The 22,501-nt window shown below is 40.7% G+C and overlaps 1 protein-coding gene across 8 annotated transcripts in view; it reads right to left on the bottom strand.

The window, feature by feature from the left end:
• The window catches only part of sand (sandman), a 77,672-nt gene that overhangs the window by 14,496 nt on the left and 40,675 nt on the right, over window positions 1–22,501 (bottom strand). For 2 of the 8 annotated variants that reach the window (XR_010951264.1, XM_067775421.1), the window contains exons 2-3: window positions 972–1,300; window positions 426–816 (exon numbers count right to left, since the gene is read on the bottom strand). The exons of 1 other annotated variant lie outside the window; for it this stretch is intronic. Coding sequence is in view for 6 of the 7 variants with exons in the window: in XM_067775421.1 (XP_067631522.1) it covers window positions 426–564 (139 nt within the window). In the remaining variant the exon portion in view is untranslated. Of the gene's footprint in view, window positions 1–425; window positions 817–971; window positions 1,400–22,501 lie in introns of all 8 variants that reach the window. 5 more of the 8 variants (XM_067775422.1, XM_067775423.1, XM_067775426.1 and 2 more) reach the window with 5 other exon arrangements.

Genomic DNA, 22,501 nt, shown 5'->3' with positions numbered 1-22,501 from the left:
GAAGAAGAAGCGGCAACGAAGGATCATTCTTCATCATGACAATGCCAGCTCTCACACATCGGCTGAAATAACCGTCTATTTGACTGGCTAAAACGTCGAATTAATGAGTCACCATCCGTACAGCCCTGATTTGGCGCCAAATGACTTCTTTTTTTTCCGCAAATCAAGAATAAATTGCGTGGCCAACATTTTTCGGCGCATGAAGAAGCCGTCGATGCATTCAAAAACCATGTTTTGGAGATACCTCAATCGGAGTGGGAAAAGTGCTACGAAAATTGATTTGAACGCGTGCAAAAGTGTATTGATTATCATGGAGAATACCTCGAAAAACAATAAAGCCATTTTCGATAAAATAAATTACTGTCCTTTCATTATTAGGCTCAAAATATAAATAGGAATCCTCGCATTCGTTAGTTTCTGACTACCTCCAATTGTGTAGAAAATCACCAATAATATAATGCCAACATTGCTAAACATAAAAGCTGTAAATTGCCGAAACTTATCTTTAAATCGTTCGAATGCTGGTTTTTGTCGTTTTCGGTATGAGCTACGACGTGAGGACATCTTCCTTCCATGTACTAGACCTCGCTTATACCCGCCTGCCGCTTTAGTTTGCAGGGGAGCGGGGACTTTAGTGGGTGTTTCCCCCCTTATCTTCTTCACCGATACTTTGTAAAGAAAAGCTTCAACATACGATCGATTTCATATGTGGAGCTTGCTTTAGCTCCAATATGTGGGAAAGAATGTTGGTACTTCGTAGCAGTTGACATGCTTTTCGTAATGTCGTATTTACAGCATTACTTGAAGGAGCGGTATCTGAAGTAGAAAAATAGAGAGATAAGTACCTTAAAATGGCAGTTTTTTTTGAATAACCAGAAGATGCTGATATTATTAGTTGAGAGGGGTTATGAAGCAGTCGGAATAGTATAATTTGTAGAAATACTTAGCTTTTAGTAGAATATTTAATTTACCTCATTAAAGACGAAAATAAATGACTGGATCATATTGAAGGGGAAACTTCACCCTCCGAAACAAGCAATGGGTGAGCACAAGAAACATGTGCGAATACGTCGCTCACGAGATGATGCCTTTAAATCGTTCAGCGTTCAGGAGATTAAGGGCCAGCTTCTCTTACAATTTGCGTCGGGCTATTTAAAATTTTTGCCAACAAATTAGCAGGAGATCCCATGTTTTATGCCGACTCTAACCGGTATGTGGAAGCAGATGAATTTTTGTTGAGAAGCTTTTCATTGAAAAATACTTTCGGAGTAACGAAGAGCGGTCCTGCTTATAGATTTTTCTAATTGGAAAGACGTTTTATTTTTTAACAGATTTTGATGTTGCTTTTCGCAGGTCTTGAACCCAGGACTTTTGATGTGGTCGGCATGATATGGCTACACTATTGCGGCCGCAATAAGGGAGTGAAAAAATCGATTCAAGTTGTTGTTGGGTTGATTTGTATGGGCGAAAGTTAACCCATATCGGGCCATCGATGTTTCGATAGGTTTTGGGCTCAGGAAAAAAAAGTTCCACTAAGCATACCCAAAAAAATAATTTTTGAACCTGCAAAAAAAAAATGCAATTTTCCGACCAAAATACTCCCCAAAACCCAAAAAATATTTTTTTTTTTCAAAAAACTGTTATCGCCAACGTTTTTACAGCGGTTTTTTGAAAAAAAAAAAACAATTTTGGAGGTTTTGGGGAGTGTTTTGGTCGAAAAAATTTACCCTTTCGCCATTTTTTTTGCAGGCTCGAAAATTATTTTTTTGGGTATGCTTAGTGGAACTTTTTTTCCCTGAGCCCAAATCCTATCGAAAAATCGATGGCGCTATATAGGTTAATAAATCGACCCAGTCTAATATACATACTTACATACGTGGAAATCTTTCGCGTGTCATACCCTAATTTTCAAGTGCAGTCATACCCTAACATTGGGATAAAAACATAAAATGTTTACTCGGAACACGTGCATTCTGACAAGTGTGCGGATATACGGAAACCAAGATTCAATTACTAGAGGTTTGTTCTCCAATGATGACAGATTTTCGACACTCCGAAGTTGAAAAATCTGGACGGGTTGCTTTTACGAAGTAAGGAAAACGGGGAATAATTCAATCCCCTTCAGTGGAAATTGTAGTAGAAAAGTATCTTTGGTAGTATGTTAGTTTTTGGGGAAATAATTCATTTTCTACTAAATATTTCGTGAATTGATAAAGTTATGTTGGTTTGGTTACTCTTTCAGAAATAGTTTGAAGAATGTCGTACGTTAGAATTTTAATGAAAAATCCACTATCTCAAAATTTGTTTCAAAAACTCCCTATATGAGCATAAGTTCAATGTATTTTGTCATAAGAGAGAGTTAATGAAAAGCATTCTGAGATGAAGCGTTCTTCAATATAACTCTAATATAGGGCGGTTTTGTGAAAATCCTGAATTGGGAAATTTTTTAAAAATATTTTGAGATTCCACGATTTTGAACAGGCAGCCGACAGGGGGTGTTACGCTACTCAGCAACCGCAATGAACTGACAAAAACAAAAATAAAAGAAAATGGCTTATTGTCTTAGAACTTTATATTCCCCCCCTTGCCTTTGACTGAAGAGTAAAGCTTTTGTGCGGCCCTGCTACACAGGGAGTTTTCACCTTTTTATTCTGAAATTTGTTTTCCGTTAAGTATTCATGGAAGTGTTCTGGATAAACCGCTAATTTAGAATATTCGGAACACGTTATTCCAAATATAAACCGATTCCCCAAATTCTTAAATGGAGACGAATGTTCTGATTGTTCCGAACATACGGAATGAATAAGTGAACATGCTCAATGAGTGCATTTGGCATCTCCATTATTTACTAATGACATTTTTACGTGAATCGATTTACTAGTCGAGTTTTCGACGTTGAACGATGAATTTTGTATTGGTTCAGGTTTCGTATGTTCATAGGTTTATTGAAGTCCGTACTTTTCATAAAACCTATGTTCACCGCCACACAAATAGATCATGCCATAGTTAATAAATTCATCATAAAATTAAAAAAAATGTTCTAAGGAATTATGCAGTTCAGTACTTATCGGGTATTGGTAAACTGATTGCTTCCTATTTGTACTACAAATATGTTTCGAAAATTCGCAAAGAAACAGTACAGTTAACGTATGTCAATTCGATTTGGGAGCAAAATGGCTGCAATTGTCAAAAAAAATTCAGCCGAGCAAACCTCTTGTGATTAAATCATGGATTTTTGAGTTAAAAACATAAACGTACCCAATATCTTGATTTATGTTATATGCCTTTATATGCGCATCATATGGGAATTGAAATCTTTGAATGGCTCTCCTGAAAAATTGTATTTATTGAATTACTGTTGAAGTAAATGAGCGATATGTACGGCTGAGTTAATACGTGCATATGATTTTAAAATATTTATGAAATAGTTTACATACAACTAAATATGTATAGCAAAATAAATATGTATATTAGACTGGGTCGATTTATTAACCGAGATCGCACCATCGATTTTTCGATAGGATTTGGGCTTAGGAAAAAAAGTTCCACTACGCATACCCAAAAAAATAATTTTCGAGCCTGCAAAATTTCATTTTTTTGACCTTTTTTCGACTTTGATTTTTAAGGTTTTTTTCATGACCTACTAAAAAAATTTCATTTGATTGTAAAATTTTCATGTATACCCTGTGCGACCCAAAAATGTCCGCTAAAAACATTGGCGATAACAGTTTTTTGAAAAGAAAAAACAGGAATACAAGCAGCAACATCAGCTTTGAAATAGAGCGAAGGATCACTCTTGCGTTGTTTCTCCCAAGTAATTTTCTATCCTATCCAATAAATGGATTCGCGTTGAATAAATCTTAGACATATACATATAAGTAAAACGCTGCTCGAATTTAATTCAAACAAAATCAGCTTTACATTTTTCATGGGTAGGTTAGGTTAGGTTATAGTGGCCACCGGTGCGAGCACACTTAGGCCCATAAAGGTCCTGTTGTGATACCACGTGGATCTCTCCCCTACTCAAACCAACAGGTCGATTTAGCAAACGTCAGCAATTTCTTAGGTTCCAAGTTAACCAGAACACAAAGATCGTCCAAGAAAGGAGATCCCAGATATTTCTTCCTTTTGTATCAAAGCGCCGGACAATCGAACAGAAAATGCTTGACTGTTTCTATCTCCTCTCTGTCCTTGCAGCTCCTGCAGTAATCATTATAGGGAGCTCCCAGCCGTTGTGAATGCCGCCGATTGCTATGTGGCCGGTCATAAGTCCAACCACCAGTGATATGTCCCCCCTTCTAAGAAGAAGGAGACGTCTCGTCCGTCTCGCGTCCCATTCAGGCCACACGAGCTTAGTGTGGTAGCAGGATTCAAGATTGCTCCATCTCGCACCCGCTTTCCTAAGGAAAATCCCTTTCAAAGCGAGTTTACAGGTAGCGAGCGGCATGCTCAATCCCTTCCAAGACGAAGAAAGCGGAATGATGTGCCCCCTCTTGCAAGTTCGTTAGCCGTCACATTGTCTGGTACACCCGATTGTCCAGGTGCCCATACCAGACTAAGGGAAGTTTGCTTAGCGCTCTCGTTGAGAGATTTGCTGGACTTCTCTACTGTCCTGGACTTACATGAGACTTATCCAAGCGCTTTTAGTGTAGCCTGGCTGTCTGAGTAAATACAAATTTGGTTATAGCCGTGATCAGCATTTCTCAGGTGCTCGACGGCCTCGTTAATAGCAGCCACCTCCGGCTGAAAGACGCTGCAATGATCGGGTAGGCTAAAGGATAGATTCCACCCTAGTTGAGGTGCAAAGACACCGCTACCCACCTTGTTTCATGGGTAAGCTTACATCAAAAGCATATAGACGTGTACTTATAAATGCGCATGTTGTTTATTTAGACGTCTGGTTTTGGAAAATGGGTAAAATTTAATTGAAACTTAAATTTCAATAAATGTCGACACCGAACCTCAACGATCAGGTGAATGAATGGATCGTTAAATTTAAATGAAGAAATTCGAAAAAAAAGTTTTATGATCGGAATATATGAGACTCGTATGAGATGTGCGTCATCAACTGCTTTATGGTTCTTACGTATGCACATATGTATATAATGAGTTTTACATATACGTACGTATGTATATATACATAGGTGTTTGTTTATCATCAAAAACATGAACCAATCTTTGCGTAATTAGGTAGAAATCACGGCGGCGTTTGGTTGTTTTTATTTTTTTGTTATTTGCGGAAAAATGTAATAAGTTCAATAGCCAGGTGCCAGACGACAAGTTCAAATTCAATTCAAAAATTTTTACATACATAAACATAATCTATGTTATATTACAAATGCGAATGTTTTCGACGGAGTCAGTTTACGTGGTCATGATAGAAATCACTATAGGGCCATAGAGCCATGGCGTATGCGTAACATTTATCATTTAACAACCGATAGCCAAGAATAAAAAAGCGCCTTTCTCAGTTATTTATGCTATGCACTTTTGAATTTCAAAGTGATAAATTTTTATTTCATGTGTTTTCTACTTTCACTGCTATCGTTTGTTATGATTTAATGCCAAAGGTTTTTTTTAAACTGTTATCCTGGACATCATCAATGAAAATAGTTAATCAACTTTTCTTCCTCCTCATCCTGACAGCTTCTGCAGCGGGTGCTTGTTGGTATGCACCACCGTCGGAGCAATGCAATAGCGCAATGACCTGTGATGACACCCGTAAGTACTCTCACTGCGGATTTGTTTAGCTTGGGCAGGAAGCTGCTTCTTTTCATATTCAAACATGGCCATAAGGACCTTAAGGCCGCATATTCAACCCGATTGGTCTACATCATGTCCGTTACCCTAATTTCACATTCCTCGATTTTCATCAGCAGATAACCCAGCGGTGGTCGTACGGACGTGTCCGCCTCGCTTTTGTCCATTTCGGAATATTTCCTGGCCAGGGGCGGATTAAAGATTTACGAGGCTCGGTACTAAAATGAATATGGGGCCCACTTAAGGGGAGCAAAATATGATAATTTTTTCAAATAAATAAAAGCTGTTATAATTATTTTTAAAATTTATTCTCGCAAATATTTTTTCTTTGGTACTTATATATTAAAAACTATAAATTATTATACAACTAAAAAATTTTTTTTCTTGCTCTGGCAAAGTCACTTAAGAAATCAATCATCATGTACACACATACATACAAGGCAGCAGAGAGATATTCACAAACGCATGTCATCATCAGCCGAAGTAGTACTCACATATACACACGCATATGACTACAAACTAAAAATATAAATGTACATATATGGCTGGTAACCAAGCATGACATGCAACTGTTCTCGAAACAACTAGATCTTTGGAGAAGTATACGGACGCGGAAACAGAGAGTATAAAAGCAGAGCAAGCTGAGTAGTCAGTAATCGGTTTGATTTAAACACGCTATCAGTTGCGAAGTGACGTTTAATTGTGAAGTATAATTGTACTAATCCCAAAGTAGTCTAATAAAGACCAATTTGCAATACAGAACATTGGAAAGATTTACTCAACAGTTTAGCGATTCGAACGTTAGCAGAAGGTTGCAAATAAGCGGAATTTTCCTAAATTCGTTACAATATTATTTATTCGAGCTCGCGGGGCCCTCCCGATGCTGGGGCCCGGGGCTATAGCCCCTGCTAGCCCCTCCTTTAATCCGCCCCTGATTATGGCAATCTAATCTCCAGTTTATTTCCCTTCAAAATCGTTGTGACCAGCAATACCTCCGACTTTATCATTTTAACGGGCTTATGGCGACCTGGCGGTCGACGAAGATGGTTCTATTGATGTGTGGGATCGTGCTGTGCTGAAGCAGTCTGGCTATGGCATGACTACTCTTGGACCAGTGTATAATGCATCGGGACGATTTCGGGTTTCTTTTGGTATCATTTCGTCAAACTTATCAAACCTTTGGCATTATTTCATGACTACTTTAAAATAATATCGAGATATTTTCGGGACTGTTTTGGTATCACTTTGTCGCATTTATCAAAACTTTGCAAATGTTTTGCGATTGTTTATGGGATTACTCTAACACAATTTCCGGATACTTTCGGGATTATTTCGTGCGTACATTGACTCAATTTCACAACCATTTTGAACTGATACCAAACTTTGTTAAGGTTAATTGTGAGTCCGTTTCAGTGATCTAAAATGATTCCAAAAAGCGCCTATAAGAAAAATTATATTAGTCCCTGACTGTAACTTTTCTTACAGGGTATTCTTCTGCTATTCGTCACTGTACTTATTGAAAGAGGCTCGTAATGCAAATATTTTAAGGCCGCGGCAGGGCGGTATTCCAGTAAAATCGCCACAATCAACCGAGATGTTGCTTTTATAAATATGAAGGAACTTCAGACTTGGCAGTTCATTTCTCCTTGCCTATTCACATACAAAATATCGCGAGGTACTTATAAATATTCTTCATATACAACAAAAATGCTTGCTAACATATCTTGTGTCGTATTAATTTTTTATATTGCAGTTTTTAATTGCGAAAAATGTTAGAAAAGTTACCAACGAGTGGGAAAAATAATTTCCCTTGCAAAGTGTACCAGCACCCTTAGCCAAAGCAAATGTTAAATTCATCTTATAATGCTTTGCTTGCAACAAAATTTGCAAGTTGGCTACTTCTTTAATGTCAGATGGCGCCAGTGTAGCTCAATCTGCCGTTATCCATACAAATACGTGCAATTATGAGTAGCATAACGCATAAGATTGGGTTAAACGCATCTATATGAAAAACTGCTTATGGGACGGGGCTTTTAACAAGAACAGGTGAAGATCGAAAGCATTTTGTGGAGGACGCATTTAATGACTTGAAAATTTTATCTGTTACTTGTACGATACGGTACGATGAAAGAAAAATATTAAAATACGTATGCAATGCATGTATATGGCATTTAAAGCGACAGCTGCATTATGCAGTTGAATTGTTGGCGATAATTTTAATTTCTTTTTCTTAATTTAAATTTTTATTTAATGCAAAAATTATTTTTATATCAATGACATCGTCAAAATGTTGAGTAAACTTTGCTAATTAATATGTACATAAGTATGTACATTAGGCTGGGTCGATTTATTAACCGATATCGCGCCATCGATTATTCGATAGGATTTGGGCTCAGGAAAAAAAGGTCCACTACGCATACCCAAAAAAAAATCGAGATTGCGAAATTTCATGTTTTTTTACTTTTTTCGACTTTGATTTTTAAGGTTTTTTTCATGACCTACTAAAAAATTTTCTTGTATACCCTGTCCAACCCAAAAATGTCCGCTGAAAACGTTGGCGATAACAGTTTTTCGAAAAAAAAGAATATTGTAACGAATTTACTGAAATTCCTCTTATTTGCAACCTTCTACTAGCGCTCGAATCACTAAACTGTTGAATAAATTCAATAATGCAAAATGGCGTGCTTAAATAAAACTCATTGCTGATTGCTCAGATTGCGCTCTTTCATACTCTTCAATTTCCTCGGTCCATACTTCTAGGCGTTTCCATAATTTACTTAGTTATCAGCTATAAAATTATAACTACAGATGGACGTGTGATGTACAGCTTCTCATATGCGCGTGTTTATGTGAGTGATACTTGCACAAGTTATTGCCTACTTTTGGGAATACCTCAGATATATGCATGTGTTTGTGCGTTGCTCTCCGCTGCTTGTATGGACATATGTGTAGACATAATGATTAATTTGGTTATGTGCATACAAGTCACTGCTCAGTATCGGCTTAGAGATGATAGAATCCCTTAGTGTTGCCAGTTTTCGCTATACTGCCCTCCACCTAAGTCTGATCGTCCCGATCACACAAATTCACTGATCTAAACACCTCTAGCATCTCCAAATGAACCACTCTTATATTTCGTGGTTTCCCAATGGTTTGTATGCGGTAGATGGTATCACTGATCTTCTTCACAACTTTGTACGGGCCTTTCCAACTGCACCGAAATTTGGATGAAACACCTTTCCGCCGGTGAGGGTTGTATAACAGTACCAAATCTCCCTCCAAGAAACCTTCCGAATTATTGTTCCCATCGTACCTGTGTTTTATCCTACTACTCATTACCCTGGGTCGTTCCCTTACACTCTACTCTTTGGCCAATGAACTACTTCGCAGAGCTTGCGCTTGACGGATTGGCTTCGCATAATCAGTATCGTTCCCACGGTTTACAACAGTAGTGCACCCTGGCTTGAAACTACCCTCGCATTCCTTATGGGAAATTCTTTCCTTCGTTTTTGTGCGTCCCTTTGGTTTTGTCAATGCTAGTGTTTCTCTCGCAGGTACTTTTGATTTCGCTTTATTTGGCCCATTCGATCCATCAACCTTTACCTTTGAATTTCGTGGTCTTTGTCGAGTATTTTCCACCAGCACTCGATTACTGCTGAATCCTTTCTCCAAACTGAAGTTAAGTGGCACATTCTGGTTCTTATAACGCATAACCCTTATCTGCATATCGATCCTAATGTCATGGTCAACTAAGAAGTCCACTCCCAATATGACTTCATCAACAATCTCCGCCACAACGGATTTGTGTAAAACCATGACCTTCCCAATTAAGACTTCACAGATCACTTCTCCTCGGACTTGGTTATACTCGCCTATGATCGTACGCAACCTTTTGGTAGCGGTTTTACTCTCCTGTCGACCAAGTCAGATCGGAATAAGGAATGAGATGCGCCCGTATCTACAGTCAGTACACGTTCTTTGCCATCCACATTCCCTCTGACGGTAAGACTGCTTGATTTCTTTCCAATTTGCGACAGAGATGTCACAGGACATTCAATAGCTGGGGCAGGATTTCGATCTTTACAACTGACTCGCTCTTGCTTATCTCCTCCAGCTTTACGTTTACGACCAGCCAAGTTGGAACTACCAGGACCGGTGCTGCAATGACGTGCAATGTGCCCTGGCTTTCTAAAACATTTGATTGCACCATTATTCTTCTGTGGCGTTCCATTTAAAGCTTCCAAAATTGTGTCTACCCACTCTGGCCTTTATACTTCCATCCGGCTTGCTTTGAAAACTGGCTTACACAGAAGCGACGCTGTTTCCTGAATCAGAGCATGCGATACAGTTTCTGCGAATGTAGGTTTCGGGTTTGCGTATGTCACTCGCTACGTTTCCTCGCTCTGGATTTATACCTTTTCGGTGTATTCCACGGGTGCGTCCGCATTCGCTAAATGTGCCAGCCTTTCAACCCCCGACGCAAACTCTTGCAATGTTTCACCAGGCCTCTGGAAGCGGTTCAATAACTCCATTTTGTATATCTGTCTCCTACGCTCAGTTCCGCATCGTCTCTCTAGAGCGCCCATCAATGCTTCATAACAGTTCCGCTCGCCCTCTGGAATGGTTTGCAAAATCTCAGCTGCAGGCTCTTTCAATGCCATGAACAGTGCAGCAACTTTTTCTTCCGCATTCCAGTTGTTCACTGCTCCGGACTTCTCAAACTGTAGCTTAAAGACCTGGAAAGGAACAGATACATCAAAGGATGGTGTTTTTACCTTTGGATTACTCGTTGAAAATGCTGGTCGATTTAGGTGCAACTGCTCGATACGTCCTCTCAAAGCATCCACCTGGGCCTCGATTTTTTCCTCAAACTGTAAAACTTTTGTATCTTGCGCCTCCAACTTTGAGGAAATACGTCCTTCTTGCTCTTCCAGTTGAGCAGAGATCTGCGATGATATCTGTGCTGAAATTTGCGCCGACATTTGATATTCGTGCCTCTTGTGCTTCAATCTTCGCTGTTATATGTTTTTCCTGCGATTCCAGCTGAGATGACACTTGTCTTTCCTGGGCTTCAATCTTGGATGTTATACGGTTCTCCTGGGATTCTAGATGTTTTTCCATCTTGGATGTTACTGCCGACGTTTGTGCAGATATTGCAGCTAATATTGTGTTCAAGTCTGTGTTCGCCATTGTCTGCGGTGTTTCGTTTTTCTCCTCAATTTATGTTGTTGTCTCGTCACCATCAAGATGAAAGACATACTCTTCCACGTTAATTCCTTCTGCTTCCATTGCCTCTCGTAGTCCTGCCTGAAGTACGAGCTTATTGCCGTTGTATTCATTCCACGGCACTCCAACTCCTTCTTCAATTCACTAATTTTTGCCATGTGCAAGTTGTATTCGCAATCTTCGGAATTTATTCACCAATTCCTCTTCTGACACCAATTGTAACGAATTTACTGAAATTCCTCTTATTTGCAACCTTCTACCAACGTTCGAATCACTAAACTGTTGAATAAATAACTCCACTATTCAATAATGCAAAATGGTCTTTATTCAAGTACTTCACAATACTACTACTTCTCGACAGACAGCGTGCTTAAATCAGACTCATTGCTGATTGCTCAGATTGCGCTCTTTCACGCTCTTCGATTTTCTCGTTCCATACTTCTAGGCGTTTCCAGAATTTACTTAGTTATCAGCTATAAAATTATAATTACAGATGCACGTGTATAGCTTCTCATATGCGCGTGTATATGTGAGTGATACTTGCACAAATTATTGCCTACTTTTGGGAGTATCTCAGATACATAGATGTATGTGTTTGCGCGTTGCTCTCCGCTGCTTGTATGGACATATGTGTAGACATACTGATTAATTTGGTAATGTGCATAAAGTCGGTAGATACCGCATTGAATAGGGTGATAATAAGCGTAGAGAAAGCCCTGGAATATAAGGAATATGCTCTAGGAGTCTTCTTAGACTTTGTCGGGGCTTTCAATAATGTTTTTAAATGGGCGACTATGGATGTTCTTAATTACATTAAAGTGCATCCAGCCTTAACCAGATGGATCGGCTGCATGTTAAATTACAGGAAGATTACATCACAATGGGATTGTATGAGGCCACGAAATCAGTGGACAGGGGAACGCCGCAGGGAGGGGTGCTATCACCTCTGCTGTGGACGCTGGTCATCAACCAACTGCTCAGGCGATTTAATGAGGGACTCATAAAACTTACGACTTACGCGGATGACGTTGCAATTGTCATAAGTGGAAAGTGCCTTCCAACGATTAGCTCTTTGATGGATCGGGCGCTTCGGGATATTCATACCTGGGCATCAAATGTCACATTGAAAGTCAATGTGGATAACACGGATATGGTCTTGTTTACAAAGAGGTACAAGGTCCCAAATTGGATCAGGCCTAAGTTAGGAGGGGTGACCCTACAGGAGAAACCTTGCACAAAGTATCTAGGAATCATCCTATATAGTAAGCTGTCATGGCAGCTCAACGTGGAGGAGAGGGTGAAGAAGGCTTCAACAGCACTTTATGCATGTAAAAGAATGCTGAGGTGTACGTGGGGCGTATTGCCCTCTCTTTCTCATTGGGTTTTACAGCGATTGTAAGCCCTATCCTATACTATGGAGTTCTTGTTTGGTGGAAAGCCACACAAAAAGCAATCTACCTAAAAAAATTAGAGGGGGTATGCAGACTATCAATACTTAGCATTACGGGAGCCCTGAAAACATCCCCTACAGCTGCACTCTATGCCATTCTGCACATTCCACCTGTAGAACTGGTAGCAAAGAATATAGAGCTAACAACTGCAACCAGGATCGGTGCCTCGGGCAGCTTGAGCGCCGACCATACGGCCATAGTAGTATAGCGTCATCAATCACAAGACGATCAGACTAGCTGATTCCATATCTGCGCTTCGAGGGCGATCTTAAGGCCACAATAGAGGTGGACGGTTGGCGCAAGGGTGCTCAAATGGCGGACGAGGTGATACATGTTTACACAGATGGTTCCAAAGTAGTGGAAGGAGTAGGGTCTGCGGTATACTGTGCTGATCCGGAAATAAACAGATCATACAGGCTGCCGGATTACTGTAGCGTTTTTCAAGCGGAAATAGTAGCCGTAACCAAAGCAGTAGAAACCCTGGAAGAAAATAGCCCAAGCTGCAATCGTGTTAACTTTTATATTGGCAGTCCAGCTGCAATTAAGGCAATAATCTCGCATAGCACAGCATCTAAATGCATGTTAGAGTTTAAGCAGTCCCTGGAGAGAATTGGGACAGGGAGAATCATACATCTATATTTGGTCCCAGGGCATATGGGAATAGATGGGAATGAAAAAGCGGATGAACTAGTTAAAAAGGGCGCATCCCTTGAAGCTTGTTCCGTAGACGTCCCAATTATAAAATAAATAAATGTAAGGCGCGATAACCTCCGAAGAGGTCTAAGGCCGAGCTTCTCTTCCAATTTTCGTCGTGTTCCTCTTGATTTTCCCTACAAATTGGTCGGACGGGACCTACATGTTTTATGCCGACTCCGAACGGCCTCTGCAATGCAGATGAGTTTTCACTGAGAGCTTTTCATGGCAAAAATACACCCGGAGCGCTTACCAAACACTGCCGAGGGGCGACCCCGCTTAGAAAAATTTTCTTCTAATTTAAAAACCTTATTTCTAAAATTTTGATGTTGCTTTGCTCGGGGTTCGAACCCAGGGCATACGGTTTGGTAGGTGGAGCACGCTACCATCACACCACGGTGGCCGCCAATTAGACTGGGCGAAATTAAGCAAAGGCGAGAGGTGCACATGATCGACCAAGCAGGAAAGGCGTGGGTTCAAGCGCGGGGCTGTAAATTGGCGAATATTATGTGTAGGTCTTACAATCTTAGACTAACAAAGTTGCTTCTATCATTAAAAAGAGACGACTGTACACTCATGTCGGGTATTCTGACTGGACATTGCCTTCTGGCGTCACATGCCTTTAAATTAGGCTTGGTCAGTGGTAGCAGATGTAGGAAGTGCGGACTGGAGGAGGAAACGATCGAGCACGTTCTGTGCTCGTGCCGTGCACCTGCTAGGCGAAGACTCCAGCTATTAGGAGTGACACAGCTGTCAGATCTAGAAGCAGCAAGTGGCTTAAATCCTAGGAAGCTTCTAGTATTTACCAAGAGGACGGAGTTATTTTATAACATAGGTCCTGATTTTTGATAGGGTTTTTCAGTTTGGACGTTAAAACAAACTTCTGGTAACACAACGGACTTATTCAGTCTAGGTCCTCTTGGACCGGCTAGTTCAACATATCCTAACCTCTCTTATAATTTGAGGATAGTGTTGGAGATCAACTCGAGAACAATAAACTTCACAAAATTTCTTAAATGTTGGATAATGATCAGAGAATGATTGGATATCAATTTGAAACTTTATATTTCTCGAAGCCTAGATAAATATTTGTTCGATGTTTGTTGGGATGAACCAGTAGTGTCTTCACTTGGCTTTAATTTTGTAAAAACAAAGTTTGAAAATATTTTTAATTTCTAGATCAGATATTTAAAATTGATTAAATATATGTACATATATGTATATGTACTCGAAAATTTCCATACCAATTTTTATATTTTTTCCATCAAGACTGATGACAACATACATATATCGATGAGCTAAAAATATGGATGAAAGAATTGATTCAATAATATTTATGTAGATAACTTTCCTCAATACAAAAATAAAAAACAGAATAATAAACACAACAAAAAACATTCCATTCAACCTCGAAATCGAAGGCGATAACAGCCAGTGCACAGTGGTTGGTTCCATTGGCCAAAAAAAAAAATCAAAGTGAAAAGTTTGTCACCAAATGTGTCGTTAGTATCTCTTATTAGAACAGCCTTTTAAAAGGTATATTTGTTTGTTGTTGTATTCGAACTGTACTCGTTGGTTTTTGCAGTGTGAGCAAGTTAAAAATAAAGTAAAGTTAAACTATTTAAAAATACATAAAATATCATTGTATTGAAATAACTAGAAATGAATATTGAAGTCAAATGTATTTACTTCATTTTGAAATAATTTTAGTGTTTTTAGGTTGTTGTGTTTTTGTTTTTTGTAATTTAAAATTTCACCAGTGCCTTTATTAGCGTTTATTTGCACAAATATTTCAATTTCAGCTACAGTTTTAGTTGGGTTCCTCAACGATCCTCATGTTATTATTCAAAGTTTTAAGATTCTAAGGTGTTAATATCAGCTGCCACTAAGATGTTTTGCGACAGTTTTCTGATAGTGTCAGCCTGATAAATTATTGTCGTATGTTATATGTGCTCACATGCAACATACAAACTTATTTTATCCAGTCGACGATATGCAAATGTAAACTTTTGTGTGTGTTTGTTGTTTTGTTATCTATTGTTATGTATGCAAGACCTTTTAATAACTTTAATTTCTTTATTTAATCCTATTAAACATTGTATTTGCGATAGCCACATCTTACCACTTTTCCCCCCACATCTACTTACTTTTTGTATGCATGCGGTGAAAGTGGGTGGTTGTGGGTCGGTATGAAGGTATCACCCGAACCAATTTTATAAAAAAATAGTTCTCACATATTTGTAAAGCCGTGACCAAAGTTTCACGTTGATATCTCTACTGGAAGTGTTTTTGGCCACCAACTCCATATAAGACCGACCATTGTGCAGCGTCGGCATTGATCTTAGACATTCATAAAATTCAATTCGATGAATTTACGTGGACGTCGAAATAATAAAAAACAATTTTTATTGATGGATAATCACCCTACAGGAAAATCGTTTAGTATTGGATGGGGGTCTAACACATAATATGGGGGATCGATTACGCTGATGCATTGCGGTTGACCACACCTCTGATGTTTCTTAGATGTTGTAGATAATGTGTGGTGTTCTATGACAGTCTTTCTTCTTGCAGCAGGTTGAAGAAAAGCTAAGCTGATTTGATTTTATGATGATATGATGAACACTTGATTTAATAATAATGGGCTATATGCTAACCCTCACTTAACGAGTGCTATTCTTATTACTAGAAGGAGAATGTTGGATATGCTGCTTGTACCTACACTTAAGAGGGTCATAGTTCATATGCCTTTCGATGTTAAATGGAGTAGTGACAGTAGGTCGATCGGCCTTATGACTACATAAATGGCCACACATAAAATGGTCTTTGGCAGTCCAATTCATCTTATCAGAATTTTATTTTAAACAGCTCTGGCAATTTATTGAAACGTTTAGACAAAAATAAGAAACTCCCAGTTATATGATCAAACCCGACAGACGTTGTTCTAACTTTCTCTGCATTATCTAGTTTACTTTAATCGGCCCATTCATTCTTCTGTGAAAAAAAATCGCCGCTAGGTGGCGCAGGGATCGAGATATTCACAAAAATCGTATTTGTGGTCAGGTTTGGCTCATATTTAGAACACATAATACATGAAAGAATAGAAATCGACCTGTGAAAGAAAATCGCCGCTAGGTGGCGCATGGGTCGAGATATTCACAAAAATCGTATTTGTGGTCCGATTTGGCTCATATTTGGAACACATAATACATGCAAGAATAGAAATCGACCTGTGAAAAAAAATCGCCGCTAGGTGGCGCATGGGTCGAGATTTTCACAAAAATCGTATTTGTGGTCCGATTTGGTTCATGCTTGGAACACATAATACATACAAGAATAGAAAGCGACTTATCAAAAAAATCGCCGCTAGGTGGCGCAAGGATCGAGATATTCACAAAAATCGTATTTGTGGTCCGATTTGATTTGGTCCATATTTGGAACACATAATACATACATGAATAGAAAGCGACTTTTGATGCCCGATTTGTCTCATATTTGGAACAAATATTGCATACAGTCCAGTAGAAGTGACATCAAAATATTTTAGAGTTGGAGGAGGGACAAGCATGCGTGGCGCAGAGTCGAGTAAATTCTTTGGAAGGATTATGTATTGAGAACTTAGGTTGTAACAAATTGTCAGGGAAGAGTCCTTGTAATAACGAGTCACTAAATGAACTAAATAGAATGAGAAATAATAGGCAATTAAATAAAGAATAAAAACTTGAAAATAAAATAATTAAAAAAAAATTTTAAGTTAAACGGTTTTATTGAAAACAATACTTACATGAAATAATAATAATCCGAAAAGCTAGAAAATAATTAGGTAGGTCCCAGGTACTAGTCATCACACTCCTTATCAATCTAGGGCGTTGATCAGACAATTAAATTGTTACGGTCTGCTGCTACGGTCTACGGCTACGACCCACTTGGGAGCGTGTTCACGCGAACACACCTAGCGATGTGGCGAATGTTGCGATAAAAAGATATCAAAAAAGAAGGGAACAGACAGACCGGCCATCACTAGAAGACGGAAAAAAAAAGAAAAAAAGAAGGAAGGAAAAAACCAACCACCACGAGTTTCCGAGAAAGGAAAAAGTTCCTTTTCCTTTTTGCTGGCGGTCTGAAGCGGTAGAGCACACAACCCTCGTGACCAAAAAGTGGTCAAGTGAAAAATTACAGGATACTTAAGTGCATCCACATATAGTTGGTGGAACTGACGAGCGCGTTCTCAAATACAGATAGTTCACCATCAAAATTTGGGCGGTTTATAGCAATCGTAAAACACTCCTCTACATATGTTCATCGTATTTTCGGAATTCCTCAAAGCCGTGCTTATATACATAGCCAAATTTTGAAAGGCTAAGGAGCTACATACGGGAAGTTTACATTTTAACGTTTTAACCCGAAAATTGTCTCCGAAATGAGTGAATTCAATTAAAAACGAAGTAAGCTAGCCGGTGGCCACGTTGAAACCGTTTTAACCTACTCTCAGGACGTGCTAAATTCCCGAACATCGTGAATACTAATAAATAGTAATTGGAAGGCATCGGCGTTGCCTTCTCCGCGTATGCGAGGAGCGCGGGAATGTTGGAATATTCCCAACGATTGCCACGTAATATACACGGTTCCTCAACTTAGCAATAGTGGTGTTGGCTTAGCGGTGTCATTTCCATCCACACCAACTGCAATAGCACCAACCATATCCAGTGACCCCGGCACCGTCATATGCCAAGACGCCAGACGTACCACTCCTAGAGTGACATATCAACAAACACAGCGCCATTCACCACAGCAACATATTAATGATACACAACAATTGCAACAATTACAATTGCAACAACAAACGCAAAACCATCATCTAAACGAGCTGAGCAAATATTGGGTGGTGTCCAATGGTCAAGCATTGCCCTATAACATTCTACCTAATGGCACGATAATCACACCTCATCAACGCCAGCCAGCAACATCTGAGCAACATACGCACACTCAGCAGCAGCAGGTTCAGCAGCAGCAACAGCAACAACAACAGTACCAACACCAACTACAACAACAACGTTTGAAACTGGGTGAGTCCGTTCCAACTCGGTGAAATTGTATTATGTATCTATGTGAAGTGATAAAATTCGTCACTTACAGATTATCGTTTCAAATTTTTGTAATTCATTCCAAGCACGCTTAATGAACCTAAAGACCCCTTTCTGTAACTCGATTCGAACGTACGGTATATGCATTCGGACACTTTGGTGCTCTTAACTCTGTTGACCCGTCGGATAAGTGCAATGTAAAACCCGTTCTGCAATCTTGCGAATAAGAACCATTGTTCTGTAAAGCTTGTGAAAGGTCAATACAGTCAAGAAATAGAAAACCAAAATTATGAAAGTGTGAGTTCTGCAGATAATTTTATTCCAGTCGAGTTACAGAATAGTGTCACTAGTATATATATAATACCTTACATATTTGAATGTGTCACTCGGAACCATAAATTTTTTTTATACTTACCTGCGAAAGCCATGTAAATGGGTAATGCATTACACATTAGCGACATAGGCCTTTCTGCGAGAGTTATAACCTAGATGCAACAGGGGTTTGGGAGCGATGTCCTTTTGAACCCGGAACAATAAACTCGTTTCAGACGTTTTTTTTTTGTATTTTCAAATAACGTCGCGAATGAACCCTTGCACAAAAAAAAAGGAAGAAGAGGAAGAATTCCCCAAATTAAATGAAATACATAAAAATGAATTTAATGTAATTGCACTAGTAATTAAAAACCAAAAGATATTTAGTACATTCAAAATATTTTCTACACCATATACGAAACCACTAGGCTGTAAGACATATAAGGAGTTGAATCCGAATAATTGTATGCGATGTAAATGTAATTCGGAATAAACGTAAACTCTAGCATCACATGTGAAACTTAGAAATTCTCGATAGAATCCTAAAAATTTAATGCATAAGTTATTAATTAGTATGAACTGTTAATAAATCTAAATTGTAAATGGGAATGCTGAGGTCTCCTTTCTTTTAGAGGGCACCTAAGGTATACAGGTAAGGGGCCACCGAAATTATAGGTGCGTCGGTGGCCATGGTTATTTGAGGGTGGGTTAAAGCACCGGGCGTCGCAACACCACCCGCGGCGCCCCTCTGTATATTCGGCCCTTTTTGTGTATTTCCCTTTTGTTTATTTGTCTTTGTATTTCAGCTTTTTTTTTATTTCATTTTTCAGATTTAGTAACCGGTCGTTTCCGGTTCGGTTAGTTTTTTTGATCGTTAGTTTCTTTTTTTTGACAGTTTTTTTTTGAATTTGAATTTTTTTTTAATGTTGGAAAGTCAACGGTTTGTCCGTGGCATCCGGTTCGACCGGATGTCGTTTTAATTTTGAATTTTAAGCGTTTTGAGTCGGTCTCTGCGCTTCTGTCGGGTTTGTTTTGAATTTGACAGCTGCTCGTTTTGATAGGCATGATAGGAACATTTTTCTGTTTATGGCGCAGGAACAGTAAGGTTGGCAAGGACCCGCCCCAGCCGACAATGACTAGCCACTGTGCACCAACATATCATGCCGACCGCCTTCCTTACTGCTCCGTTGTAAATGCGATACCATAACAGATGGCGCCCAACGTGGGCGCCTGAGGCGCTGGCCGCGGGGGTCAGTCGGGTCAACCTGTGAGGTTGACCATCCCACCAGTCCGAGTGAGCAGCCACAGAGCTGCCACCTACGTTGCGGTGGGATGGTTAGACGGATCAGGTTGTCCGGGCTGGTCATCGGGGGCAGTAGCGGAAGGAGCCACGGACTGAACGTCTTGTCCTCCGGACTTTTGTATTTCACCCAGTGAGGTAGTGCTAAACGCACTTGATTTTTTTTTGTAAGTGGGTTTTTGTGTTTCCGGAATGTTGTCCGTTAGTCGGCTATGGAATAATTTTGTCCGCTAATTGGGTTTAATTTTTTTTTTGTAAAGTAGTTTTTTTTGTTTATTAGCCGAATTTGTGTTGTCCAGGGTGAATGTGTGTGCGCATGTAGTGAGGACCCCAGCTCATCCCACGTCCCAGGTGGTAGCTTGGAATACCACCTGGATGGTGATGGGTTGAGCTGGGATTCAGAGTGGCACTCCTTCCTGTCCCACCAGACTGGGGGAGCGGTTCCGAAACCGCTCCACCCATTGCGGCGGAGGCAGGAGGGGTGCCCAGTAAAAATGAACGGGAGGCCTCAACACCCCCAACCAGTCCCAGGGGCAAGCCCCTGGAGACTGCCCCTGCGTTGCGGCTGGGCGTGTTGAGACCAACCCGTGTGTGCCTGGAGTGACCCTAGTGGCCTCAGACCAGTCTCGTAGGGGGACCTTAAGACCCCCTCGCACTGCGGTTGGGAGCACTGGGGCCAAGTATGAATGTGTTTGTAGAAAATTTTTTTTTTTTCTCTCGACCTGTAGCCCAGGTGCCTTCTGGGAATGGGATGTCAGCGTTCCCATTACAATTGCTACCAAGTTTTCTCAACTCCTCGCGTAATTTTTATATACACATTTTTTTTCCAAGGCATCGCCTAAAATATAAGGTAAAAGGGGGAATTCTGATTTTTTTTGTTGACCCCTAACTGCGCTACGCGGCAAAAGTTTTTTTAACTACTACGTAACGAGCTACATTTTTTTTATATAATTATTTTTGATTATGTCACGCGAGCAATCGTTCGGCCAACCGGGGCGAAATACTCCGTTCGGGAGTGCGGGAGGGTTCCGGGGAAACCAAAACCGGGGCGGTGCTAATAGGGGGGCTTTTTCGAAAGCAAGGCGTCCTTTGGTGGTGCATACCCCAGTAGGAGGATCCTACGGAAATCCCGCGGGGACTCATATAGGCTCGGGCCCGAACGACGACCGCGACAAACTGGACATACCTGTAAGCACCAGCAATTTAAATGCATCGCTGCTAAACACACACAACATCTCGGGGATAATGACCAATGTGTCGAACTATGCACCAGATGGAGCGGGTGCCTTACCACCAAATCAAGAGGTTGGGAATTTTGGGGACGCTACCAGCGATCAGGCGAACCTCCTAGGAATGCAGGACGAAGCCACTCGTGGAGGCTCGTGGGTGGACGTGCTACACCAACTGTTCCAGGCTTCGCAGGAGGAAATGCGGAGAGAGATGGGCTCAATTAGAGCCAACATGGCCCAGCTCAACGCCGCTCTCGAATCCACGCAGCAAGCACACCAGCAACACAGGAACGCAAGCAGGATGGACCGTAACCCCTTGCCATCGGTAGTACCGCCAATGTACCCGACTCCAAGCAGCATAACAGTAAAACCGCAGGAGTGGAAAATCGCATTCGACGGCACTGGGAGTGTAAGCGATTTCCTCTTCAAATTAAACACCTTGTGTGAGCGCACACAATGCCCTGACGAACAAATAATGGCCAGTTTCCACTTATTCCTTTCGGGACGAGCCGAAGAATGGTACTGGCTGTTCACAAAACAAAACCCAAATGCGACATATGCCTTTTTGTGCTACTCCTTAAAAAGAGAGTTTGGCACCTTGAAAACGGACCACGAGATCATGATGGAGATCTCCATGCGCAAGCAAAAGGCAAGTGAGTGTTATGACGTGTTTCACGCGGACATAATCTCCTTGAACGCGCGCTTAAGGGAGCCGATGTCAGAGCTTCTACTGATTGACATAATAAAAAGGAACGTCAACAGTAGCCTTAAGCTAATGCTTTTTAATGCGGACGTAAGGAACCTCCATGATCTGCGCGATGTAGCACGCCGAGGTGAACAAGTGCTGAAAGAGAGCAAGCTGCTGGGAGCCAATTACCCAGGACGGCATGTAAGCGAGGCACGCGCGACAACCCCGGACATGACGATGGAAGGCGAGAACGGCGAGATAGATCCGCAGATCGAGGCGCTGGAATATAGACGCAGCAGAAGACCGGACTACTCGGGAATCCAGTGCTGGAATTGCCAGGGAATGGGGCACTCCTATATATATTGCGAGGAACCCATAAAAAGTCCTTTTTGTTTTAAATGTGGGTATAAGGGTGTATTCACTCCTAAATGCCCTAGGGACCATCGCAGGCAGGGAAACCAGTACCCGAGCGAGAAGATGGGGGAACCTCGTTCGGCTTCATAGCTCCCACATCAGCCAGTGCTCGAGGCGTCGTCCCGGGCGCTGAACCAGAGGGCGAATCTCTGCATGGAGGTGGTGAGCTTCCGAGGTGCAGTAGTACCCTGGCAGAAGAACCCTCGACTTTAATAATAACCTTCCCCGATAGTACTGACGATTCGAATAGTTCTGAATCCGAGAGTCGAACGTCCTCTTTCACGATGGGCGAGCAAATCAAAATTCTGCGACGCCAGCATAGGGATGTCGCGTGCCAAACGCAA

This window comes from Eurosta solidaginis, chromosome 3 (genome assembly GCF_040869045.1).
Source record: "Eurosta solidaginis isolate ZX-2024a chromosome 3, ASM4086904v1, whole genome shotgun sequence".
NCBI lineage: Eukaryota > Metazoa > Arthropoda > Insecta > Diptera > Tephritidae > Eurosta > Eurosta solidaginis.
The sequence above is the reverse complement of the archived record's forward strand: the minus strand, read 5'-3'. Positions and strand labels throughout refer to the sequence as shown.